The sequence below is a fragment of the Larus michahellis genome, chromosome 5 (genome assembly GCF_964199755.1).
Source record: "Larus michahellis chromosome 5, bLarMic1.1, whole genome shotgun sequence".
In the NCBI taxonomy this organism is placed as follows: domain Eukaryota; kingdom Metazoa; phylum Chordata; class Aves; order Charadriiformes; family Laridae; genus Larus; species Larus michahellis.
This window is the reverse complement of record NC_133900.1, coordinates 34,374,013-34,401,964: the sequence shown is the minus strand read 5'-3', so window position 1 is coordinate 34,401,964 and position 27,952 is coordinate 34,374,013. Positions and strand designations below refer to the sequence as shown.

The following is a 27,952-nucleotide window of genomic DNA, read 5'->3' as shown; positions in this document are numbered from 1 at the left end:
AACACTGCTGTGATTTCTTCTTGATGGTGACTGAGTTTATTCTACATTAAAACTACTTAAAAATACTGAACCAATGCCTAACACTAGACATCTGCCTTATTAAGGTTTTAGTTATTTGGCAATAATATCTGCTGCTTATGCAGAAAGCAATAAAACAAGCTTCTGGGTAGTGGCAGACGTTGTTTGGATCGATGTTGGTTTTGCTCTGTGTGTATATAGGGTAAATAAAGCATCACTTGGGCACCATGGTGGCAGACCCATTAAATATCAGAGAGAATATTTGTTGAAAGAAAAATTTCATAGAGTTGGAACAGGATTCTAGCTGCTCTGTGTTGCAAAGTTGTCTATTTTAGCATGACAAACAAAAGGTGATGTATTCACTCAACATATTCTGAAGACCTGTTTGAAATAAGCTCTCACACTATCGGTATCCTGATACTATATTGTGGAAATACATTTCAGGAGCTGCTTCATTAAACGTGGCTGGACAAGGCTGAAGTCAGCACCTTTATTAAAGGCTTAAGTAAATATGTCATTTGTGGTGCCAGTCCGGTTGTAATTTGTCGTTGCTGTATCCTAGTATGAAAGCTCAGAGAAAAGCCATAGTTTGAACTGTAGATCCTCACTGCAACCAGGTACAAATACTCTGTACAAATGCACGCTACTGCCAGTGCCCAGTACTATGGCTGTGGTCATAGCTCCTATTGGAAACATTTAGATCAGGCTGTGATTGACTGAGTAGTGTTAGAATTGTATATCAAATTTAACATAAGCTGTAAGTACAAAGAAAGAGAAGATGAACTTAAAAACAAGCTTCTAGGAACAACCTTCTGACCTCCAGGATTCCATGAAAAATATGTATGTTCCTCAGCATTTAAAAAACAAACAGAAATTTGGCTTCTGATGAACTTCTGTCTGAGGTCGTATCTCATGGGAAACAGAGTCTAGGGAGAGCGTCCAGCTGCAGGTCAGAGGTTGTTGAACTGCAAATTAACCTATGCACCAAGGTAACATCTACAAAGGCAACAGACTTGTATTCTCAAAGTGCTTTTCCAGACCTGGTATGTGCTGGAAAATGGATTTTAGCCACCTCCACCCCCCACCCCCCAAAATGAAAGGAGGACCACAGTCACGGAAGTGGTAGCTAAAAGAATTAACACTAGGCGTAGCAAGACTTGTTAAGCAAGGTGGAAGAAACAATGGCTAAGCCTAAGTTTTGAGCTCATCTTAGTACAGAACTAGCAGGATAAAACAGCCCAGAGAAACCATGAAGTCCTCGTCCCATCTGTACATCTGTCTTATTAAAGAAATGAGAGTCATAATTGGGTCTGATACAACACCTCTGCTTTAAACAATAAAAGATATTCCTGGAAATCCCAGCGAAAGCGCAGGCTAAGACCAGTCGAAAGGAGAAATATGTCTTTACTGATTTAGAGCCTATATAAGCAGAAGTGGTGGTGCCACCGTGTCTGGCTCCCTGCCTGTAGAGCTAGTGATGAATGGGTAAGGGAATGATTGGAGGAATGATGGGGTTTGATGTGTGCACACAGTCTCCACGCCTCAGATTTCACTGCAGTTTTTACTCGGATAACCGTAACATTGTGAACTGGAGGGAACTGGGGAGGGAGGAGAACCTCCTCTCCCTTTGATATGCTGACTTCTCCCTTGAACCTGCTGGGTGGCATTTTCAATGCACTCCTAAGCGCGGTCCCGCAGATGGCAGAATGAGGGGAACGAGTGGTGGAGCAGGGGGAAGTCACGGGAAAATAACCGAGAGGCAGCTTGGTATCACCAAAGACCCTCCTTTTGTTGCCATCTCTCCTTTTCGGTGCTGCTCACCACTGACACCAGCATGCTCCACTGTTTGCATACAATGTAAAACAGTTAATGTGCTGTTTGCCGGTCTTCGCTATTATCAGCCAGCCAAGGTATGAGAAGAAGCTTCCCAAACCTGCATGTGTTTGTTCTGTGCTCCCTGCGCTGCGCTCCTGGTAATCGCTCACTGCTGCCTCAGTGGAAGCTACTGCTTATTCTCATAACCCTGCTGCTTGGCACGTTGCAGTTGCCAAGTAACATAACACTAAAAAGCACAGCGCTGGACTTCTTAAATGACAGAGTATCTCCATCACGCAAACTGGCACTGACTGGTACCCACCACGGTTTCCACCACGGAGCCCACAAGCCAGTGATTAAGTGGACTCACAGCTAAGCTGCTCCATCCCTCCACCTGGCCAAGGAGGTGCCGAAAATGGTGCAGGGAAAGGGAGGTTTGTCCTGCTGCTCTGTGGGGAACAGCGCACAGCAAGGGCTGTGGAGGAGAGAAGGGTTGGTCTCCAGCAGCACCAACAGAACAGTTCAGCAGAACAGACATTGCTGGTATCAGAATGGGATAATGCTTTTAATCTTGTGTTGTCCTCACGCCAGTGAGTTTATTAAGTCCTCAAGTGAGCAAGCAAATGAAATTCTGCCAAAATCCTTTGAAAATGCAGGAAGTATTTGAAAGGTGAGACAATAGCTCACTTACCGTCAGTATTGCCTCTAATCATACGTAGCCAAATACATATAAAGACATATGGAAGTTATTCTCCTCTCCTGAGAAAGCCAGTTGCACGCCCATGCTGTGTGTAGTGAGCCACTACTAAAGCTATGTGAGCTGACTATCAGCACGGGGGCCATCACCTGCTGCAGGAGCATAAGCATTGCTGCTGCTGCAGCTCTCGGAGTGCACTGGCTGTTCCTAGCATGGAGATCAGGACACGGTCCTTTATTTCTTGCATGCTCTCACAGAATCACAGAATGGTAGGGGTTGGAAGGGACCTCTGGAGGTCATGTAGTCCAACGCCCCTGCCAGAGCAGGGTCACCTAGAGCAGGTTGCACAGGAACGCGTCCAGGCGGGTTTTGAAAGTCTCCAGAGACGGAGACTCCACCACCTCTCTGGGCAGCCTGTGCCAGTGCTCTGCCACCCTCAAAGTAAAGAAGTTCCTCCTCACGTTGAAGTGGAACTTCCTATGCTCAAGTTTGTGCCCATTACCTCTAACTCTCCTTGCACTTACTTCACATAATTGCATTCAGGTACCAAAACATTTTTCAGTGTTGGGAGTATGAAGTTTGTTTCAGAGCTATACATCACTTCCAAAATGCTTTCTGGCCTCTGGGAAAATCAAACTGCATTTATTTACTTTTCTGAATGGGAGAAGCCCATTAGAAACATTGAACACAGGGTTTGGATCATTTAAGACCTAAAAAAGATTGGACCTTGACTCGAGATTTAAGCATCTTTGTTGTCCTCTCACAAATGCACATGCTTGGACACACACAGGCAGCATGGACAGTACGGGTGCTTTTCAGGTTCCTGTAGCGCAGCACTTCACCAGACATCCGTGGCTTTAGTGTCTAGCATACACAAGTATGAGCAAGATCTGACTTGCTCACTCTGCGTCTGACAGCAGCATTCATCACTGCTGAGCACAAAGACCCAGCTTCCAAGGTGGCTTATTCTGTGGGAAAGTGGGAAAACCCTTGCTGTGGACAGACACCCGCGTTTCTCCCAAGTATAAAATCCCACTGTCTGGCCTGTGTGCTCTGTTTATCTTCTCGGCTGATGGGCTGCGACATCTTAAACTGTTACAAACCACACGTTTTAGAGGGAAATGGCTGGCCGAGCCAGGCTGCTTACAACGCGTGAACGAGAGCCCTTAGCCCTGCCGAGCCGCCGTCGCCTTTGCGAGAGGGGTCTGGATTCCCCAGTGGGCTCTCGATTTCAGCTCACAGCCTGCTTGGAGTGTCAGGCCAGGTAGAAATCTGCTGCGGCAGGGAGAATGATGGGCTCCGGTGTTTTCCTGATAGACATCTGTGTCAGTGTCCCCTTTCAAAGGCATCGGCCGTGTCTTGAATGTTTACATTGTTAATGCTCCCGGAGCAGGTAATGGCAGGTTAAAACATGACCAGTGTGATCAAAAGGTGCGTTGGTAGGTAATCTCTGTTTGTAGTGGAAAGGGGAAGGAAAAGAAATAGTTTGGGGGCAAAAACAGAAGGAGAAACTGGATCTTTAAAATAATAGACCCTGACAGTAAACCGAGAGTCCCTTAGGAATCTCCTTGTCTCATTACCCTTGTAAATCTGAAAGGTGATAGTGCCGTTCCAGGATGAGTCGATAAGGATAGATTTCTTGCATTTTACGATGTGTTGGGCATTAGCATGAAAGATGCAAGACAGCGTGGCTGGAAGAGCTTCAGAAAACATAGTCCTCATTTGTATTATACCAGATAGCAACTTTGGGAGGGTGATGTGTGTATCTACAAGCTGAAATACCATAAGTTTGAGAGTTTGGGGGGCAGGGGAGGTTAAAGAAAAATAGTGCTAGGTTTCGTTGTTTTTCAGCAGAGGAGCAGGCATGAAGGTCAGTCAGACTTGCTTGCCTGAGTTTAGAATGCAAATTTAGAGATATAGTGGTATACTTTAAAGGAGACTATGACTCTCCCATGCAAAAATTGACTGAAATGTTTTAATAGTTTTCACATAACGACAATTTCTACAAGTTATTTCACACATTAATTTTCAAAGTGCTTTACAGAATAGCTGCTGGAAAGATAGTTTTGCCCACCAGCATAGGAAGGACTTGCTGGTACACAGGGCTGCTATAGAGCGAATGGAGGAGGAAATTCCTGCTCGGGTGTTTAAAACAGGATCCGAGAGACAAGATTATTCTGCAGTGATGGAAATACACTTTCAAGGCCTCTCGCGGCCTGCCTTCTTGGTGATTGGATGGTCCACTGTGTCTTCCCTCCTAGGATAAATGCAATTATTCATTTTTTAAATATTAACTGCTCGATAGGGTGCTACTTAGTAAGAGTGATTTGAGATGAGAGGTGGTAATTTTTGCGTGTTCTGGCTGATCATGATCTGTCTGGTTAAGACACAGAACTACGGATCTTAATTGATTTTTCATTCAGGGGATTGCAAATCAAGATGATGTTTTGCCTGAGTGAGGACTGAAAAACCACATAGGCTTTTGGAGATGCCGGTTCTGCCCTGGTCAGTGAGGGTCAAAGAGGAAGTGCACAAAATGCCTGGGGAATCCAGGGGTATATTGCACAGGACTTCAGTAGAACAGAAATGATCTTGGGTTCTCTGCACTTTTTAAGATGTGTGTGTCTTTTGATACTGACTTTGTACCACCTCCCTTTCCAAATTTTCAACCTTCCTTGTTTGTACCCCAGACTTTGCAGAAGGAAACATTCACCATAAGGCCCTGCTGATCTCCGTGACTGTTTGCAGTATACTTCTGGTGCTTATCATCGTATTCTGCTACTTCAGGTAAATAAGGAATACTTTACCAGCTTGTTAATATTCCTCACAACATTTATCTTTTTATAGACACAGGAATTCAAAAAAATTGAAATGGGTCTTAGGAAAAGAAATGGGAAACTGTAATTTTATGATGAGGAAAAATGTGTATTTTATTCATGCTAGTCACAGGTATACCTGTGTGATGTATTTTATATAGCATCTTTTGCCCAACATCCTAAAAAGCCATTCAGGTAGAAGCACAGATTATTCTTTAATAATAAGAGCCTATGAAAGCCACAGGACAAATTTCGTATAGGGTAAATAAACCTAAGGCTTCTAAATGTGTTTATGTGGTGAAGAACTATTCATAAAAAAGAGAGGGATACAGGAATGTAAGTAACTATGTCTAGAATGTTATCATAATCTACATACATTATGTTTAAATAATTTGTCACATTTTTTAAATAGTCCCAGATTCCATGACCTTACCTCCTCTGGCTCCTAAAAGATCCACTGCAGTCAGTAAAATAAAACTGGGTATTTACTTGGTCTGTGTTTAAAACCTATTTAAGTTTCTGAAAGAAAAACATTTGGTTGCTTTGCAAACTTACACCAGATTGCACGGCCTTTGAGTTTTATACTTAGAGTTTTGATGCCAAAAACAGCTGCTAAAAATAAAATAGAAAATTTTGGGCAGTGAGTCCAGCATATTCCTCAGGGAAGCAGAGGAAGCTGCGAGTCTATAATGAAGTAAATGTGAAGGACGATGTGCATTATTCATTGCACATGTGTTCATTGTCTTCAAAGTTAATTTTACTTTCATGTAAAATGGCAGATACAAACGCCAAGAGACGAGGCCTCGCTACAGCATCGGGCTGGAGCAGGATGAGACCTACATTCCACCTGGAGAGTCCCTGAAGGATTTGATCGAGCAGTCCCAGAGCTCAGGGAGCGGCTCCGGGCTCCCTCTCCTGGTAAGGAGGCAATATTATTTTAATGAGAGTTTAAAAGGCAAAAATGAGTAGAGGGAGAAGGCAAAATGAGACACAAGAAATTATATGCCCTCAGTTGTTGGTTTAGGGTTTTTTTCTCTCCCAGAGATGACAAGGATTTAAACTGGACAACATCTGCTTTAGAAACAGGAGACTTTTTCATGTGCTAAGCTAAAAAAGCTTAAGGGTTTTTAACCTCAGCTCATTTCTTATTTTATCTGCCATAGGGTAAGTACAGGCTAATAGAGCTTGCAGAAATGCATCAGGATTTACCCCAGTGTACAGGACAGTGTCTGTCCCATTGATCTTTTTATCTTGCTTTTTATGTGCAACACACAATTGCATTTCAAACACTGACACATTGTCTTTGTGTAGAGGGAACTGTAATTCATCAAACCTGGAACCTTTTTATGTGTAGATTTCACTTTGCATTCAGGAGTCAAGAGCAAATTATTTTTCCTTGTAGCGTGGTAATCTCAAAGGTTAAAGGCACAGGGATGAAGTTTGTGATTATTTCTGAAGTGACTCCAGGATGACTGAGCCCCCTGAGCTCACCTGCTGAAAAGGCAGTTTTACCTTCTGTGGCAAAACAGTTCTGTTCACCAGGGGTTTTTGTTTCTGAGGTTCATTGTTGCTTTTTAGCACTGGAAAAAAATAAGCCAGGTTCCAAGTACTACGCACTATCTATCTGTTTTTTGCCCACACATCTTTTTTCTACACCCTAAAGAAGAAATAAAATGGGAAGTTTTATAATTCCTTAATATGAAGCAACAGGCTGAATGGTTGGCGAAAATCTGACTAAACTCAATTTGTTCTGGCAGGAGTAAGTGCTCAGAGTCCCATTTAAATAAGTGCTGACTTTTTTAAAAATCAAATTTTCTGGCAATTAACATAGCTATTGAGAAAAAAAGCCAAGCTGACAAGTGGGTGCTGTGTCTGATGCTGAGCATGGAAAACCCACGGCAGTTTTTCTCTGTTGAGAAAAACTCGCATCATTTAGGTCTAGGCTTTAAGAAAGCTCTGTCATATCTGCCAAAGGGAGGGATCGTGCTTACAATTTAGGAGCATTCCTAATGAGTGCTTCCCAATGATTTAACTGTGAGGAGTTCTTGCTTTTTTTGCTTTGTTTTTTTGCATAACACCTGCCACATCAAGGTCTTGGTCTGTTCTTGGTGCTCTTACCCGTTACAGTGACAGAAATAATATTTAGAAATAGCTATCTAATAATATTAGACAGAAATAATATTAGAAATAAATAATCCAAAATTAAGGAGCTGTGTTTTTCTTCTGTGAGAGGGTGTGTTTCCAGCAGCCCATGTGAGTAGCAGGTGCCCTAGGGCATCTCGTAGCAGTGCACAGAATCATAGAATAGTTCGGGTTGGAAGGGACCTTAAAGATCATCTAGTTCCGACCCCCTGCATGGGGGGCACCATGGGACACCTCCCACTAGACCAGGCTGCTCAAAGCCCCATCCAGCCTGGCCTTGAACACTTCCAGGGATGGGGCATCCACAACTTCTCTCGGCAACCTGTGCCAGTGCCTCACCACCCTCACAGCAAAGAATTTCTTCCTAAAATATAATCTAAATCTCCCCTCTTTCAGTTTAAAACCATTACCTCTCATCCTATCTCTCCACTCCCTCATAAAGAGTCCCTCCCCACCTTTCCTGTAGGCCCCCTTTAGGTACTGGAAGGCCTCTTTAAGGTATCCCTGGGGCCTTCTCTTTTCTGGCTCGATACTTCATCCCAGGATGCCCTTGAGACAAAAAAGCTGGAGCAACACTGGTTGTGACCGCTTGTGCTTTATGCCTTCCCCTGTCCCAGTGAGCTGGTTGAAAATGGGATCTACAGTCTTTCTGGTGTCCCCAGGTCTACTCTTGCGGTGGACAGAAAAACTAACTTCTGCTAATTACCTGCTGTAACGGCTGAGGTGGCATCCCAACTGGTGCGTTGATCAGTAGCTCTCAGAGCTGTGCCGTTGCTCTGTGAAACAGAAACTATCCTGTCTTCTGCCAGTTCTCCTCTGTCAGGCCTGGAGATTTTGCAGCCACTGGACCGAGTGTTCTTCCTGAAGCTGCTGTTTTCCCCTCTCTCTGCCTATGAAAATGCATACATTTTTTGTCCCAGACTTTCCCTTTAAGTAGTGATTTTCAGTGGAAGAGAAGAAAAATGAGAGCTATAATGAATCTTGCACTTGGTAATAGATGTTTGCTGCATTTCCCAGACAGCTACAACTGCTACAGGCTCACTAGAAATGCACAGATTAATACCTCTGGGCCCATGCCTGAAAAAAGTGTATAGAAAGTGCCTGGCAATAATGCTCTAGACTTTATTGTGGAAGAGTTTGGTTTTAACTGTATTATTTCTTATGCAAAGACTGAAACATCAAAGTTATTATTTCAGGAAGGTAAGCCACAAATTTATTACAAAATGTCACTTTATGCTAAACAGTAATGTTTTCCTTCTGTGCAGAACATTTATTTTAATGGATACAAATACTATACAAATCCAAGCATTAACCAAGATTTTATCGATGCTTTGACATTCAGCAAGCATTCTTTCTCCTGACCTGTTCATACCTCTGACAGAAAAGTTTTCTGCAGGTCAAATGCTGCCAATCAAATTTTAAACCAAGAAAAAAATAGAGTAAGTTGTAAATAAAGGCTTTGAGCCAACAAACTGGGGTGCACAATCAAGTCTGTGCAAGCGAGGAGAACCCCATTGGCCTTGACGGAGCAAGAAGTGCAGGCAAAGCTGTTGCCCCCATGAATCCACGTGCAAAATCCAGGAAGATTAGATGCTGGGGACATTTATTTCAGTGGTCTGTACAAAGAATTTGCTGAATTACAGTTTGGTCTCTACCTTTTCACGTATTTTTTTACTAATTCGTGGTCCAATGAATTTTGGTCTTCAAGGGACTGCATCTCAGCCATAGGTTTGAAGGTCTCAGTTCCAAATATTGAAGTTTAAAAAGGTTGTTTGTCTGAATTTTCATCTGCAGCAGCTGAACAGAATTAGCTGAACATCGGAAAAATAGAACACAAGACAGTAGAGATAGTTGATAATTGGATTGATTCCAGTCAGGGATAGGAAACGAAGGGCCATGTAACCTTAGCTGGCTGCTCATAGAGCTCAAGCAACAAAGTATACAGTTTTGAAAAGAAATTAAAAAAACCCAACCTCACTCAGTGTAAATAATTCACATGAAGACATCAGTCATCATGCTTATGAAATCAGTTCATCCAACAATTTTCATTAACTGATTTGTTTTAGAAATTGCGATCAGTTTTGGTTCAAGAAAGGGCTAAATTCCTTAAAATAAAATAAATTGTTCGTAGGAAATCGTTTGACCAGTTCTAGCAAGAGGAAACCAGGTTAAGGCCCTTCACATAGTATTCTGCCGCCTGAAAACCCATAACAGAGATGTGTTTTTCATTTTCTTAATGTAATTTAATAAGGAACTTTTCATCATTAAGTATTGTAATTCCATGTACTTTATGATGCCATTACATATATTTGCACAAATTAAGTTATTTGATATAACTGCATTATAGTTCAGGATGCATTTTTAAAATGGGCAAAATAGAAAGCAACAATACTAGAATGACATTACAAAATGTTACAGCAAAATTCCAATGTAATATAACTATTGTTCAATCACTATATGAGAGTATAAAAGAGAATAAATCAATTTAAAAAATTAAGCCTAATCTCTGTTCTTGGCTTTCACTGATGTTAATAAAAAATAATGGCACCGAAGCCACCATCTTTGAAGTCTAATAGTACATTGCGAGGCTGAAAAAATGGGATTCTGTTTAAATGACAGAAGAAATCTGGAACTTTTGAAATAGCTTTGCAAACATGCCAGTGTATGTTTTTCTTCTTTAAATTGCCTAATATGAAAACCAGTAATTTATTTACAAAATAAATTATGATAGACCTTACCAAGTAGGCTTTGAATTCTTCTTTGGACATACATTCATGCGGCAGCGGGGTTGTGGCAGTCCTGCATTACCAAACTGGTAGTTTCCACTGGACCTCCCAGGGGTAACAAAGGAAGCAAATGATTTCAAAATCTACTTTTGTTCATTTCTGTCAGCCAAGATTGCACAAATATTTGGGATTACATAAAATGCATATCATTTCATAGGGATTCAGATAGTGCACGCTTGCTGCAATAAACTGCTTGAAATTTGTATATGGGTGGTGGCAAAACCGAGAGACCAAATTTGCACTTGTCCAGATTTTGCCAATTGCTTGGGACAGATGAAAAACTCCTTGCATTGGAGGCCATAAAGTTATTTTCTTTCAAAATCTTGTAAAACCCTACCAAACCAAAAATGGCTAGCTGTGGACTGAACTGGTAATACAGAAGCACAATTATACTAGGGTGAGGCTGAGTCAACCATCAACACCAGCGGGTTGCGTTGCAGCATCTACTTGAGTTTTTCTTTGTAAACTTTTAGAAATATGTGATCTGCAGATATTCTCCAATCCTATGAGAGTATGTTAGTCTCCATTCGTCCAAGATATTTTGCAGTCATAAAAGCTTGTTAAATGTAGAATCTGTCCATCTGCTATATGGGGTCTGCCATCCTTATGAAGGGTATCTCTACGATGCTGCCAAGTATGTTGATCTTCTGCTACAGCTGCGCTTCAGCATCAGTTCACGGTGCAGCCACTGACAAAGCTGGTATAAACACTATAAAGGTCAGATTTAAAGCTGTGCTTCCATATCTTTGGAATAAAATTCTTAATTTTTATTACTATGTAATGATGGTGTTTGTTAAAATTAATGTAGGCACGTGGTTCCTAACACCAAATTTATATTTTGAAGTTACTAGGCATGGGATTTTCAAGGAAGGTGATAGGAAGCTGCTCTCAGTATTTTTGCTAGTTTTGGAGCATGGAAATGCTTTTGGCTCTTGTGAGCCCTAGCCTTAAGTCTCAATGGTGTTGAGACTTCCCATTTTAATTAAAAACGTGTTACCTACCACTTTGGAATTTGGTTTGGGTTGGAGTGGCCAGGAGTGTTTTCTGCTAAAGCTTTTCCAAAAATAACAAAAAAATTTCCACAAAGTGGTGACTTCCCACAGGAAAATAAAAATTTCAAGGTTAGTAGTCAAACATTTCCTTCACTCAGACCGATTTAGTTTCCTGAGAAACCACGGTGCCTTTCGGGAATGTATGGAAAGGCTTCTTCACAGAGGCAGGAATGGCTCCACTAGTGCTTCATCCTGGGGGAAGCGGGGAGCATCTGTGTTGTGGAGCTTTGCTGACATCCATGTCTCAATGGCTGAGTATTCCCGTTTTTGCTGGCCTTGCTGCACGGGAAGGAGACACAGAGGGAGGTGAATGCAGCAGGTTTCTGCAGAGCAAGTCCTAACTGCCCTTATCTGCTTTTCACAGGTTCAAAGGACCATCGCAAAACAGATTCAGATGGTAAAGCAAATCGGAAAAGGTCGCTATGGAGAAGTCTGGATGGGAAAGTGGCGTGGCGAAAAGGTAGCCGTGAAAGTGTTTTTTACCACGGAGGAGGCCAGCTGGTTCAGAGAAACAGAAATCTACCAGACTGTCCTGATGAGGCATGAAAATATTCTCGGTGAGTGAAATTAAAGAGAATTTTTTGATAGTGCACAGGTCTCTTAAGCTTAGTAATTTTGCATTTGCTGCTGTCTGATGCCCTTTCCTATGTACTTTATTACCTGCTGTGGTCTGCAATTGGCCACCCAGCACTTTTCAAAAGAAAGATGTTTCAAGAATTACTGAAACACAGATAAAAGTTAAAAAATAATGGGGTTTGGGGGCTGTTACTCCAAACACCACACGTTTGTTTCTGCCACCTGTACTTCTGTATCTGGGCTTTCTGAACATATGTTAAAGGCTAGAGGCAAGGCATAGTTGTATGGAATTAAGATGAAAGAAATTAAATATGTTATTAAAATAAAACTATTGCAGTGTCTGAGAGTCCAGAGCTACGAGCAGTCAAAAAAAGCCTTGAGAAGTATTAATTTGAAAATCTTCTTTTTTTGCAGGATTCATTGCCGCAGACATTAAAGGTACAGGGTCTTGGACCCAGCTGTATCTCATCACTGACTATCATGAGAACGGCTCACTGTATGATTACCTAAAATCTACTACCTTGGACACAAAAGCCATGCTAAAACTGGCTTATTCCTCTGTTAGTGGATTGTGCCACCTGCACACGGAGATCTTCAGTACTCAGGGCAAACCCGCTATTGCCCACCGTGACCTAAAAAGTAAGAACATCCTGGTGAAAAAGAATGGCACCTGCTGTATAGCAGATTTGGGCTTGGCTGTTAAATTTATCAGGTGAGTAGGAGGGAGGAGGGTGAGGGAAAGTTGGTAAACTAGACACAAACGCTGGTTTAGTTGTTGATTGAGCGATGTGTAAGCGTCTGCGGTGTATGTGTATTCTTTGCAGGCTATGCTCATCTGTAGGTGAGGTGGGGCTACCTATGGAGGTGAAGATGTTGCATAAATACATAATGCAGGTGTATAAGCAGTCACTTGTTAATTGTTGAGCACAGCAGTTGCATTTGCATAAAGATTCAGATTTCATCACCTTGCCCTCAGTAGCAACCTGAGTATTGCTAGCACATGCCAAAAGGACATAGCACTGACATGTTGAAGTCGTGTTAGTAAACTTGTCACTGAAGCTTTCAGCTTGTCTCATCCCAAGATAATTCACTCACAACTTATATAGGATAATACTAATCATTTGCACAAGTTACTGGTTGGGATTTATTGAAAAGCGTCCCATTTGGGCAGCCTTTTGTTTCATTTCCTACAAATCAAATTGCCAAAGTACAGATTTGATTTTTGAAATGGCTTTTAAATTTGATTTTAAAAAAATGGCTGTGTGTTTAAACAACTTAGAAAGAGCAGACAAGTAGGACTTAGGCACTCCTGGGATTCATAAAGGAGTCACCGCTGTCTGACGGCTCTCTTCAAAAGGAGCTCGAGCTCCCAGCACTGGTCCTGGTGGTGGAGACAAGTGGTACGAAGTCTCTGATTTCTCTGTGCACAGAAATGTGGCCGTGGACCGAAGGTTTCAGTTTCAGAGGTCAGCTTTGAAACCCTGAAGTATAAAAGAAAAATTTAAGAATTCTGTACAAATCTTGAACTGAAATTATTCAGAGTTTAAGGAAAGGCAGTTTTTATGTACTCTTCTCACCATTCGTTTAGCTACCAGGTTTCTTGGTGAGACTTTTCCTTTATGATTGTGACCTTTCTTTAGGAGATGAGAAAGGAATATTTTTACTTTGAGGAACAGGGGCTTAAAAACAGGCAACTGGGAAATACACCATTTGCTGTAAAAGTTTCAGGGAAGAAATTCACCCTCTGCAGGTATACCTTGCCTGACAAGTACAGAGCAGCACACTGCTTATGTATCAACTGAGAACTAGGAACTACCAAGGGATTGCTGTAAAAGAAAGTGAAATATGTATTTGTCACAGTCCAAACGGAATTTACATTACATACTTGGCTTGTTTTCCTACTGAATCTTTCCTTAGACAGCATTTCTCATGCAATGACCAGGAACAGAAAAAAGTAGGTGAAAGGGGTGTGCTCTGCTGAAGCTGATGAGTTTAGTAAAGTTCTCTGCATTTCTCATTTAATTCGAAGTATTGCAAGACAGTGCAGGTCACTAGATTTATGTTACATTCTTGGAGGTATAGAGAAATGCCACCAGCATATGTATCATTTAATGACTGTGTAGGTGACTGTTTGTACCTCAGGCTTGGCTTTTTTTTTGTCATTTTCATAACCGTAGGTAAAGAAAATTGCTGTAGGTGAAGAAAATTACAGAAGTTGTATAAATATTCTGTGAGATTTTGTTGTGTCCATCACATTTAAAATGTTTACCTTTTGAAGATGGGGACAGTGAAACAGAACTTCTAAGCAAACCACAATATATGCCATATATTAAACTTTTAAACCCATTAAAACTGATACAGCTGAATTTGAGTTCATAAGAAAAAAAAATAAATCTAGTCACATTATTGATGGGAATTTGCTTCCCGTTAGATATACGTTGTCTCTTCTGATCAATGTGTGAGGGATGGCACATTTGGTTAGATTTTTTTACACATTTATGCCTGTGTGTTTATACATCTTGATGTGTAAAGGTTGGGAGAGATCAAACTATAATGCATGCACAAAAAATAGGCTTGTCCTCCTTGCAGATCTTATTTGCTACAGCTAAGTGATACTGCCTTAGCTATTTAGTGTCCTCCATTAATTGCTAAAACTAAAGCATTAGGCGGTGGAGTATGTTAAGAAAACTGCATTTAATGAAGATTTGATTGTTATCACCAGCATTAGAGCTCAGGCTAATGCTAATGAAATCTCCCAAATGTTACAGCATCCCTGTCGAGTCTTATCTCCGTCGTGGTTCTGCATTTGAATGCTTAACATAGCCTCAGGCAGGTCAGCCTTTTAAGGAGGGTTGCCTTCCCACTAAGAGGCTTTCCGTGTGAGAATTGTTCCATTAAGATTATGCGTTACTTTTGACCTTGTTTGAGAGTGGATGTGGTGTGAATTTACTACTTCTCCCATCTAAATTGCTTTCTTTTCAAGCCGCTTTATTGCATGTTTGATGCCTTTTTTCCCCCCTTCTTTTTCTTTTAGTGATACAAACGAGGTAGACATACCTCCAAATACCCGTGTAGGAACAAAACGCTATATGCCTCCTGAGGTGCTGGATGAAAGCTTGAATAGAAATCACTTTCAGTCGTACATCATGGCTGATATGTACAGTTTTGGACTCATCCTTTGGGAGATAGCAAGGAGATGTGTTTCAGGAGGTAAAGAGCTGGGAGATCGCTTTTAATTGTGTCAGTGAACCCCTTCGTAACCCAAATCTTCCATTACATCCCTTTCCCTGGGTGATTGTTTTTACTGTAATAAACAAATGTGGATAACCCATACAGGTAACTCTCTTAATATCTGTTCTCTTGTTGAAATGTATTTTAAAGCATCAGTCAGTGCTATTTCAACAGCAAAGATTTAGACTGTATTTTAATGGATCGTTTGAAGGCAGAGGGTGCCTGCACTGAAGTAGGAATATGGAATTCATTTGGGGGCCTTTTCCAATGCCAACACATTTTTCTGGACTTTGAGTATTTAGCTATTTTAGCAGAAATAAAATAATGATTTCTTTGTTTTGTTAGAGTGAAATAGAAGGAGGAGGACAAATAATTTGAGGGGTTGCTGTGCTACTATTTAAAATAAATAATCTATTTACAAAGACAAGTAGAAAAAACCCAGAGGGAAACGGCACTTATTACATCATTGTCATACCAGTGATTTTCCTTCTGGTATCAGGCATTCAAGCGTGAGGACAGCAAAGATAAAGCAATGCAGCCAGCTGCAGACTCAGGGTGCAGATCCATCCTTGTACGTGTAGGCTATGTCTGCTTTCTGCACGTAGAGCTCAGTGTAGTACAAAAATGATGGGTGTTATTACCTCTATTTTGCCACTGAGGAAACTTAAATGCAGAGAAATGACTTGGCAGCAGTTACGTGCCAGATTGGTGGCAAGTAAGAGTAGAGCATGTCTCTCTTGGGTCTGCGCTACCTTCACCAGACTTTATAGGTCTTTAAAGCCTGAAGTAGCGTGCTGAATGCTCGCTCCGTATTTACCCTAGAGGAGCTGAATTTCATTGATGAGCATCGTGATCCCTGTGTTTACAAACTGGTTAAAGTGTATTACAGTGATGGTAAAATCTGTAATGTTGTTGTCATTGTTGCTGTGCACAAACAAAGGTACCTTGCCATGTTCTAAAAAGGCACAGAAATGCCCTTTAATATATACCAGGTCCACTGATAAGAAGGAGACCTAATTCAAGGTTAATTCTCTACCAAATTACTCTGATACGGGCCCTATGCTACTAGTCCTGTCTGTGATAACTTACTGGAGATTGCTGGACTGGACAACAGTGGTAGAAACTGTCTCATATGGCAAGTAACTGTGCTTTCGGATTAAGATACTTGGCCCGTCTTTACCCGGCAGTGGTTACGTCGGAACTTGACTGTGGAATAAACTTCTAGGGCAGGGAAGTCCTTTTAAGGAGAAGTGCATCTAATTGTCAAACAGTATGGTCAATCTGTTATAAAATGAGAGGGGAAGAGGGTAGTGGAAGGTGTCTTTTGCAAGTGATGGGCAACTAATTGCTTCTTTCAGGAATAGTTGAGGAATACCAGCTTCCATACCACGACCTTGTGCCCAGCGACCCCTCGTACGAGGACATGCGGGAGATTGTGTGCATCAAGAGGCTACGCCCTTCGTTTCCCAACAGATGGAGCAGTGATGAGGTATCGTCCCTCTTAAAATGCAGCCTGTGTTTTTAATCAGAGCAAGCGAGTTTTTAATCAGAGCAAGGTTGACCCAATTCTGCATCATTTTTAGTGAGGAGGAGCTTTACCACTGGTGCTAGCACCAGTCACGGTGTAACAGAGCTCAGGAAAGAGCATGACTTCCTCGGATATCCCCACGGAAGGTGTTCAGAGCCCCAGGGCATACAATATTTGCAGCAGGTTCCTCGTGTGCTGTCTACCAGATCCCACAGCAATAGCAGGCTGCTCAGACCTTCTTAGTCTCTCTGTTTTCCTCTTGCACTCATTTTGCTTTCTGCTCCTGGCATTAATAGCATTAAATCAGTGGCTAGCCAAAAATTTTGAAAAAGAAATTATTTTGTGGTGTTTAGTGCAGTGGCAGCATACTTGGTGTACTGGGAGCTACTTCAGTGTGTACTGATGTGTGGGCTGTAATTCCTACCTTTTTCCTTTTTTCTTTTTTAAAGAAGGAAGTATCTCCTCTCTCTTTGAAATGAAATGAGCATACAGCTTTTTTGTGATCACAGGTGTGCAGGCTTGGAAGCATGATTTTACCATGATTTTTAGGCTAACATGACCACAAGATAGGAAGTTTCACTCTGAGGGTATTGATGTGCAGTAGTACTGACCAGAGCGGCTGGTCTGCACTGAGGAGCACCAATCCTTTACCCCTTTACATCTTACAAAAAACAGTGCTCTTGTACCTCTCCGCCTTTTAGCAAAGAGGGCCACAGATGTGGCCTTTCGGAGGAGATGCAGGATCCAGAAAATACTTTCCAGAATAAAACAAGGAGGTAGGAGGGTCTGAACTCTCCCTGCTGGGAATCTGTAATGAAGCAAAGTTGTGCTTATGGGATCAGAGACAAACAGCTGAGGTACTGCAGGCAAACCTACCAACTGCTCTAGAGATGCTGTGGAGGAGGGATCATTAATCATGTTAATTGGTACAGTTTAATGCTGTAAAGTTTTTTACAGTCGCAGAAGACAGCTGCCATTTGGGAATAGCAGTGTGTAGATGAATATTCTGCAGGTATATGAAAGATTTAGATGGCATGAGATGTGAGCAATTTGGGAATGTGAGGGAAAAAATAAAACAATCTTCCTGGGAGGCTCGAGGACTTGTGCAACAGCCAGTGTGGGAAGATCTAACCAAGACTCACCTGCCTCATCCTCTCCCTCCCCAAATCCCTCTGAGCCTTCAGACTGGGAGTCGAAACACTGGAGGAAGCGCTGTTAGTATTGATCCCGGGAAGGACTTTTGTGTGGTGGCACGCCATGTGTGTTTGGTGTGCTACCACACGTGTTGAGGCTTGGGGAGGCTCGTTGAAATAACTGGTTTTGATTAATTGGTTAGCTTCATAGGTAATCACACATCAGGCACTCTAGCGATGAGAGGCAAACTTGTTAGCACATAAAACCTTGTGCATCACCAAAACGTGTTTGTAAAATTCCACATTAATCTGAAATGTATTAGGCTGGTCTGGGCACTGCTGGTGGTTTTTATGCTTGATGCCTTTCAGGGTCTGCACTGCTTCTGGGCCAGGAGCCTCAGGAAAACGGAGAGAGCAAGTTGGATGAGATGGAGAACTTCTCTTTTCCTACTGTAGCAAGCAAACCTTCAGGCAGCGTAAATCCATAGGCTGGCAGGGTCATCGCCCGGCTGTGGTGGCTTACGTGGTGCTTTGTGTTTGGAAGGTGGTGGTAGATGCAGAGCAGGGATGTATGCTCCTTTTCCAGGATGGCAAAGGCAATCTGGATGATTGCTGCCATCTGGAGATGCTGACAGCAAGAGAGTTGCTGCTGGGAGCCAGAGGAGGGTCTGTCTATGTTTCAGCAGCGAGCAGGGGATGGAGCGGGACTGGCCAGAGCCAAGCCGGGTGCTCGCAGGGGGCGAGCTGGACGGGAGCCGGGGGTGCGTGCTAACCCTGGGCTGCAGTCCCGGGGGCCGGTCGCTGGCTGAGGGAAATGGATTCCACTGACTTTGTACGGCAAAGGGCGCTCTGTACAGAGCCACACTTGCGCAGCGGGTCAGGCTGCCCAGGTTTGGGGAAGAGGAAATAAGAAAAGTGCTTTTGTGGAGCGCACGGCCAAGTCTAGACTGTAACTTGTCATAAATTATAAGAGTAATTGCCATGTTTGTTGAACTCTCCTTAATATACAGAAAAAAAAAGCTCTTGAAAAGCAATACCAGCCAGCATATTGCTTTTTTTTTGGCTGCCCTTAGAAAAGACCTTTTCCCTTCAGTTTTTCGGCATTGCCACCAGCTGCAGTCTCCTCTTCCACTGACCCAGGTGGGACTTTCTTTCCCGTTTCTCTCCGCAGTGCCTACGGCAGATGGGGAAGCTGATGATGGAGTGCTGGGCTCACAATCCTGCCTCCCGGCTCACAGCCCTGCGGGTCAAGAAAACACTTGCCAAAATGTCAGAATCGCAGGACATTAAACTCTGACTCAGCCAGAGGCAGCTCTCCTGAAGGCCCATGGAAATAGACTTTCTCGTGCAGGCAGAAGTCCTGAAGAGGTATCGAAAGTCTTCGCTATTAAGTATCTTGAAAACAGTCATGCTTAAGAGCAGCTGTAAGTTTGTTTGACAGCTTTTGAGGAGACTATCCTTTGCAAAAATCAGCTGAATTTTGACATAGAAGATTGGAAGAGGCTTGTCTGCCCTTGTTTACACGGGAAAATACAGTTTTAGTAACTGGTTTAAGATTATGCATGTTGCTTTCCATGAAAGCCACTTATTATTTTATTATTATTATTGTAATTATTATTATTTTGATTGTTTAAAAAGATACTGCTTTAAATTTTATGAAAATAAAACTTTTTGGTTAGAAGTAAAAAAGATGTATATTGTTACATTAAAAAAAAATATGGAGGAAACTGTGCTGAAAATGAAAGCAAAGCGACTTTTTCATTTATAAAGAGACTATTGCACTCCGGCATTTAAAAAATACAGAGAGTGGGTCTGTGCAGCTCAGAGGAGCTCTAATGGAAACCATCTTATAAGCCGCCTACCTGCGGAGATGACTTTCCATGGCCCCGTGTGTGTGAGTGGAGCCCAATTACATCCCTGCCATCATTAGCATGGGTGGCCGGGTTCCTGTGGGTGGCCTGTCCCAGTGGAGGTCATGCGTCATTTGAGATAATCGTGAGCCATATGAATATGGTTCGGTGTGACTTGGAGAAGCTCTTCATGTTTCCAGGAAATCTGATGGGTATGGTACCAGGATGATAAACAAGTGCCCCTTTTCTTGGCTTTTTTTTCTTCTCTTTCTTTCCGCCCACTGCAAAATAAAGTATTATGTGTGTGAGTGAAGACAAAGTACACATTTGGATCTGCTGGTGAGCGCAAAACTGCTCTGACCTACATACACAACCACTGGGTAAGAGGAAGTTCCTTGTAAGAAAAAATTACTCTTTCATCTGTGTAAAAGGGAGTTATCCATCTACAACCACAGTTGAAAAAAAAATATAATCTATGTTCCCTTTCTTAAGGGAAAGTTAAAGACCTCAAAAATTCCCGTTTTTGGGGTGGCAGTGATTTTTCTTTAAGGAGACGCGAGGCCTCGTGGCTGCAGTAGGAAGCTGAGAGGGGAGAAGCATGGGACCTGGGTGGGCGATGAGAACCGGGCACCGCGTGGTAGTGACAGGCTCTGCCACCACAGTGGGGCTGCGAAGCATCGTGATTTCCAGCAAGAGGAACTTTTAGAGGAAAAGAGCCACGGGAAACTTACTTACCGTCTTTCCCCATTCCTCCCTCCTGGGGCTGCAGCAGTTGCCGCAATGTTAAAACTACAGAAGGGGAAATGAGAGGTAAAATATTCCCCGTGAAGTATTTTCTTTGGAAAGGTCTCTGTTCTTGGTCAGGTTATCAAAGCTGAGCTGTATGGGAGTTACCGTTTTACCCTTCTTCACCCTTCTTTTATTTTATTTTTTGAAATTTTTTTGCCTGCCTATGTCCTGTTTCACTTAGATAGCGTTCAGTTTAATTTTGAAATAAGTCCTTACAAGTGCGCTTTGATTATGCTAAGCCTATTTCAGAACTGAAATAATTGCCACGCTGGATTTAGCCTCAGCATTTCTGTAATGCTTCTTTTTTCCGTTTTTTGGATAAAACTGATTTATTTGTGGTAGGTAGGTATATAATTGGGGTTTAGCTTCACAGCTCCCTGAAGGTTATTTCTAGTTGCAAAAATTACCATTTTATACTTTCAAGCTAACAGAGAAAAATGTGCAGGTTCAAGAGAACCAGCAAGACTTACATGATTATAGGTGTTAAAAAGTTTAATCAGAGGATTTCCGTTAATTAGAGTGTTTATTCCGCAGTGCACTTTCCCTGCCTGTACCCAAAAATAACTGAGCAGTACAAAAAGAAAATCTCTGGGGGTTAACAGTACTCTGAACCCTGGCCTCAAGAGGGATGATGCTGGCTTCCCCTGTCCTTAATAAACAGCGCGCTTGCCTGGCTGGGAGCGGAATTGGCTCCTCTGCTTGGCCGCCTTGGCTGGAAGATTTGTGGCCCCAAATGAGTAGAACAGCCCAGCCTCTCTTCGCCTTTTTGTCTTGGTGGATGGAGCCACGGGGTTTCTACTCACACTCTGTTCGCCTTCATGCCCTTTCATAAGAACCGGCGCAGCCCCGAGGAACTGGGGTTTCTCGTCTCCAACGAAGTGGATGGGGATGGGACCTTTGGCTTTGGACAGTGGTCAAGGGTGGGCTCAGTCAGTCCCACCTCCGAGCCCGCTCCCTGTGGGTCCTGGGTAAGCAGTCCCGCAGCAGGGATGCCTCTTCCCTGCTGTGTTTAGGTGTCTTTTCACATCTGCTTTCCTCAAATAGGTTTGTTTTTTTAAAAAATATTATCATGGCTCTCCCCAGAAATGTTTCAGAGGGTAATTGCCAGCTGGTGATGCCCCCGACACCTGCTGACAGTGTGTTGCGAGAGAAAGGGACGGTTGCTGGTTTTCTGAGCAAGTCTTACTTTTTTTGGTCCAAAAGAAAGGGATCTAAGATACTGGTTGATAGGTAATATAAGGTGTAATAGTTAAATGTTCGGGTTTATGTGTTTTTATATATATATATAAATATATATATATTCAGTTAGGAGTCTGGAATAACTCCAGTATGTGGATTAAGAGTAAACTATTACGGATGATAAAGCACTAAATAAAACATAATATTTATTTATGAAAATACATAAATGACAAATCACTGCAACGGTGCTACATAGGAAAATAAATATATATATATATATGTGTGTATATGAGGAGACACACCTCTGAGAAAGCAAAGGGTCTGCAGTTGTGCAACTAGTGCCTGCCCATTTTCTTCCAGCACTTGGAAGGCCAGATTTTGCCCTCAAATCTCCTACCCGCTGTAATTGATGCTATTGTAAAGGGATAGTAATAAGGCCAGAGAACAGCCTGAGGCAATCTGGGAAGTCGTTTGTTCTAGCACTGTGACATTCGAGTTACCACCTGCATGGTTGACTTTATGCAGCGCTCAACATTTAATTATTATGGTTTCAGCATGTACAGTGACATTTATTTTGCCAGGTGTGGCCTTTTAATGTCAATTCCAGATTTTGGTAGCTGCACAGTGCACCATTGATTAGGGCATGGAAGTCGGTGGCGGAGATAATCGTGGCTTCAGTGCCCGCAGGTCTGCAAATCCAGTTTTCAAATGCAAATCAATGAAGGAAGTTTAGTTTAGTGACTTACTGGCATAGATGAAATGGCATAGGTAAGTGGGAGAAAATGGAAAAGACACCACACCCAAAAAGGAAAAGAGATGCCATCTATCAACTGCTGTCCTTTCTTTAGCACAAAGATATTTCTGTTAAAGAAAAGGTTGACGATGTAAAGACTAAGAAACGAATTTGTGTTCTTTTTTGAGAACCAGTGCCTTATTAAACCTGTAAATACTGTAATTAGAAAACCTGGGGAACAAACTGTTAACGTTGTATTTGTTCAAATTGTATATGGTTGTTTTAACATTCCCCTAAATAAAATTGTTTCCATCTCCCCATGAAAGAGATTGCTTTTACTTCTGTTTACTTTTCGTGTGCTTGAAAAGCACTATCTTTGGATTTCATTTCACTGGCTAGATTATTTTGACCATGCCTCATTTTATTTATTTATTTTTAATAAGATTTTTCCTCTGAGCAAACAAGCAAACAGTAAGATGTTGCATATGTTCCCATTGGCATAAGAAAGCATCACCCCTTTCACAACTCAGTGAAGACAGAAATAGTAATTAAAATGGTGTTATCACTAATAGAGCAGTCACCCGCATTTTGTGGCTGATTATGTAAATCTATACATAATATTTTTGTGAGGCCCCCCCCCCTTCCCTTTCTTTCCCCCACATATTTATGAATTGCAGCTACTGGTTTTAATGGCACAGGAGGTAATCTGCACAGACGGAAGATAAATTTTCCAGCCCCGTGCTTCAGCAAAAAAAAAAGTTGCAGCCTACATACACCGCATCAGCTGAAACGTGGCATCGCTTAGTGCTGAGGGACATCAGCGCGTATGTATCTCTACGTACATAGAGATATTTGTATGTGTTTGTATTTACGGCCTGAGCTGTCTTCTCGTTCTGCAGTGCTGTGTTTCAGCATGCAGCATTCAGCTCGGCATTTCCTAACGTGTAATTACCTTGCCAGTTATTTTCAGAGAAGCGTGTAAACAGCATTTTTCCCTTGAACCGCGTCTTGACGATGACTAACACAGACCCTGCAGCCCTCCTGCTTTGCCCCAGGCCACCCGTGATCAGCGGTGGAGCGTTTGGTTATTCTCCAGCAATGTTTCCACAGTCCCTTGGCCAGGCTACGTCTAGGCGAGGGAGCCCTGTGCTTGCTGCACGTTGTCCCTGGCTTGTCGTGGTATCCCATAGTTTTGGGGCTGTTTCTGCTCCCCTTGGCTGCACACTGCTGAAGGTGATCTGATGCTCCAGCGCAGCACATCTGGGCTGCACCTTCTCCAGCATGCTGCTCAGATAGGTGTTTCTGCAGCTGCCCTCTGTTCCTCCCATCCTGATTGCTTGCTTTTCCCCCTAACTTTCTAGGTATGGCTTTTTGGGGCAGTCCTAGGCTCTGTTCTCATTTTCTTTCCTCTCCACCTTGCTAGGTGCATGGCTATTATTTAGCCTTGGGCTTGGCTACCCATATCTTCTGCAGCTGCAGGCGGCGTTGGGACTGTTTTGCTTCCATTCAAGGTTGGGAGAGTCATGCTACCTTCCCCTGCCAAAACCGGAGCTCTGCTTCCTCGTGAAACACACCGAACCGTGCCTTTCACTGCCTAGGAAGGAGAGTTCCAGTCCCACCTTCAAATGCAGCAACGCCGGAGCAGCCACTTCCAGGAGTCTCAGGAGGAACAGCTAGAGGTGAGGTACCTGAAGGAAAAGTCCCTGAAGATAAGGAGGGAGCTGCTGGGCCAATGCCGAGAGCGCAGGCTATGGCAGACCCAGCCCAGAGGGGTGTCAGAAACCAGAGGAAACTTGAGTCTGGCAATACATGTAGACAGGGTGGGAACGGTGGGATAGACAGAAAAGAGCTTGTCTCCTGTGCGAGCTAAGTATGCAAAAGGAAGGGCAGACAGACACCAGGAAATCTAAAGCAGTGACTGTGTGTGGGCATCTTAATTTTGCAGAAACCAGCCCTGCCTGCAGCTCAGCTCTTTTTAGCTGTGGGACCACATGGTGGCCAAAGTTACCATTGAAGAATTTATGCCTTGTACCCCTTGGGATACGGATCCTCCCTTTACGTCACAGCTCCAAGTCCTCTTCATATATAATCTACCTCTTCCTATTACAGAGAAGATAATCATAAAATAATAATAAAAAAGTAGTTCTCCCCCCGTGTTGCCAAAGGTCCAGTGGCTTTTGGATGGAGTAAGCCTGTCACTGGCGCTCGGCTGCAGCTCTTTGCCCTGCTCGATGTACTTGAGCAATGCCCAGTATTTCGTCCGGACTCAGGACATCGGGTTGTGGCTCAGTAACCTGCGAGTCCCCAGCTCCATCCCCAGTAGCCACAAGGGACAGCCATGTGAGCTGGTACTGCGGGGCTGCCCATGCCCGCCCTCCTGAGAAGAATTCCTGCCTGTTAAGTGCAACTAAATTACAGGAGCCAGGGGGCTGAGATTGCCCACATCCCAGTTTTAGCAGTGAAGCCAGGGAAATGGAGGAGCCTTGTGTTAGTAGTACACTTCATTGAGGAGCAGCGGTGTCCCGGGCTCAGGGAGAACAGTCTGAGCAGTTGTCTTCTGCCCGTATAACTCATGAGAAATTGCACTGGGAGGAAAATAAAATAAAGCTACCTTGCGCCCTGGGAAAAGCTTGCAGTAATCCAGGCATACAGGGGATGGGTTTTTAAAGGTCTGCCCTTTTCTAGCTGACTGCAGGGTCTCGCAAACCTGGTGAATGCACTTGTGACATTCTTGGATTTTGGGCTCTCTGCTGTTTGGCTTCGTACGCTACTGGAGTGCTTCAGCTTTGACTTAACCTTGACTTGCCCCTTGCAAGGAGAGCCGCTGAGCGAGCATGTCACCTTGCCACACTGGCAGGCTGCGGGTCTGGCGTATGAGGTGGCAAGGGATGAGTCTTCCTTGGCATAGCACAGCAGGATGGGATGGGATGGGATGGGATGGGATGGGATGGGATGGGATGGGATGGGATGGGATGGGATGGGAGTTGGTGCTGCCCCCAGCAGCACACAGGCCTCTGTATCACCTCCATCACAGGCGGGATGGAGTGGCTGACCCGCTGACGAGGGGCTGGCTGTAAGAGATGACTCTCTTCTCACCGCCACCCGACCCCTCAGCTGGGAGAAGCAGCTGCACGGCAGCGCTGGGGAGCGGCACCCCCAAAAATGTAACACTGAGCACAACGGGGCTAATAAGGCCGGTGACAACCAACCACCATCTCTGACAGTGGGGAGCGGTGCAAGAAGGTGACCTGCAGTGTATCCCCCTGGCTAAGACACAAGCAGGTATTGCTGGACAAAATCACCTTGCCAGTGGAGTGTAGTTTGCCTCCCAGGTATCTGTGACAAGCCCAGTGGGCTGCTCCCCTCTCCGACAAAAAGGCTGGATGCAGGGAGGGGAGCTGAGCTCGGCAGCTGAGGACGCGTTTCCTTGCTTGTTGCTTTTCTCCACCTTTGACTGCAGCCACGAACACAATCCCCCGGAAAACTGTCTGGGGCGAATCCTGCTGGGGTAAAAACCCCTCGGGGAGGCACGAGCATTTACGAAGTGCAACGAAACAGCCTGCATGGGCACGTGGACATCAGGGATGGTATCTTATGAGGGAGAGTGCATCACAAGGAGCTTTTACGAACAGAAACATTTCTTTTGAGCGGATTTTTTTTTTCCAAAAGAAACTAAATAAAAGGCTCCTCTTTCCTTTCAGGCTTCCAGGAACTAAACAATTGAACACAAGGTAGTGGTGTATTTTATTTTTTTCCAGTTGCTTATAAATATAATTTATTACCTGTTTAAAAATTCTTTCTTACACTTTGTACATGTCAGGCTGACAGAATAAATGCAGGCATTTACAAACAGAGGGAAGGAGAAAAAGGGAGGGGGGTAAGAGGCACACTCAGAACTAGTAAACCACACCTCCACTGTACAGCAATACAAATAATGCAATGGCTAGCACTTCTCCGGTAGTAAGTCAGTCTTTAGAAAAGGAATTGCATAGAAGATACAGCAACAGGGAAATCAAAACCAAAATAGTTCTCCAGATCCGAAGAGCAAAGAAAACAAATCCCGCGAACCCTGGTAGAGCTGAGACATGGGAAGAGGAGGGAGAAACGCGATACAGCCTCTCGGCCCGGGTCACGCAGACGTTTCATTTCCTGTGGGCCCTCCTTCTTTGCTTTGGAAAGGTACCAAAGGGACCATCTTAAACTTTTTTTTTTTTTTTTGAACTCTTCAACGTTAACAGACAGAACATGTGTCAGCAAAAAAGTCTACCACACAGGTGTGCCAAAACGGTAATGCCAGGTAATGCCATAACTTGTCTGCCTCAAAGCAGGTTATTGGCTCGTGGCTGGGGGTGTTTTTGCAAGGTGCCGTGCGAGATCTATGGGAGAAGAGCATTTTTGCTTCTCCTTCTTCCTAATTTTGTTTACTTTCCAGACTGATTTTGCCTTTTTATTCGCATTGTTTAAGCTCCCAAATGTACTGGCAAGCCATAGCAAGAGCCAGCTGGCAGCAGCCAAAGCAGCTCTCAGGGCCACGCAAGCTTTTGTCATCTAGAGGCTATTGTCCCACCAGCTGCAAGCCGGCAGCTGGAGACCAGAGTGCCAGCGCTCGGAGAGCCACCTCACCGCTGCGGGAGGCCCTGTCTGATTACATCCCGCTTCCTCACAGGCATCCAGCAGCTACTCACGTGCCATGGCACGGGATGCTTCTGGAGAAAAGGGCAGGCCCAGGGTATAGCACACACAGCAATTAATTTCTTTGTAAGCAGTCGAGGAGACCGACCCACCATCACAGAAAATGTGAAATACCTAGTCAGTGTAGAAGGTTGTGGGAACTCTGGATTATCATTGCTTTTTTGTACAGGCAGAGCTTATCAAAGGACTTTCAGATAAAGTGATCTGCGGATTTTAGGGAGCAGGTGCCAAGCTTAAAGGACAAGTAAGTAAACAAACTAAAAACTCCTACTTCAAGCGAGGAGCTTGACCTACCAAACTCGAGGGCTCATTTCTGTAGCTTTGGTTCAAGTCCAGCTCAAGTGTCTTGACGGTTTTTACTCTGTTGGCACTCGATGTCCTGCCTATTTGACCTTGCAGTGATGATACAGCACTGAATGTTGACCTTCACCTTCCCAAGCAAACAGTCATAAGAGGATGCCCACAACTAAGACCACAGCTAAAAGCCTCCAGCAGTGGCAGCCTTTATTTTCCCCTCTCTGTCTGTATGTGTATACACACACACATATATACCCTTTGCATTTCTGTTAAATTCCCATTTTAAAGGATGTCCGAGATACATTCTTCAGCATTTAAAAACCTGCAGCGCAGCTCATTTTATGAACTCAAGGTTTCACACAGAAGCTAGGAATGGACTGTGGTGGTGACCCCAAAGTCAATACCTCATTGGAGTCCTTGTGGCAGAAGGGCCAAAGGTTTGGTTTTCATTCATAAACCACTCGCATCTTTGCACCGGCTGATATTAAGGAAGCCAGCCTGCAAATAATTAGCTACTTCGTGGCCAGACAAGAGCCAGAGTAATACCTGAAAAGACTTCTGAACGCTCAGTAAAATAGTCTACAAAGTGCCCTGGACGTGAGATTAAAAAAACCCAAC

General features: G+C 43.5%; 1 protein-coding gene across 5 annotated transcripts in view; it reads left to right on the top strand.

Annotated features, from left to right (window-relative positions):
* BMPR1B (bone morphogenetic protein receptor type 1B) overlaps positions 1-19,606 on the top strand; it is a 269,885-nt gene extending 250,279 nt beyond the window's left edge. For all 5 annotated transcript variants that reach the window (XM_074589519.1, XM_074589520.1, XM_074589522.1 and 2 more), the window contains 7 exons: positions 5,221-5,317; positions 6,126-6,264; positions 11,691-11,883; positions 12,317-12,614; positions 14,937-15,112; positions 16,492-16,622; positions 18,966-19,606. In XM_074589519.1, coding sequence (XP_074445620.1) covers positions 5,221-5,317; positions 6,126-6,264; positions 11,691-11,883; positions 12,317-12,614; positions 14,937-15,112; positions 16,492-16,622; positions 18,966-19,091 — 1,160 coding nt within the window. In that variant the 3' untranslated portion in view covers positions 19,092-19,606. The remainder of the gene's footprint in view (positions 1-5,220; positions 5,318-6,125; positions 6,265-11,690; positions 11,884-12,316; positions 12,615-14,936; positions 15,113-16,491; positions 16,623-18,965) is intronic.
* Positions 19,607-27,952: the final 8,346 nt, after the last annotated feature.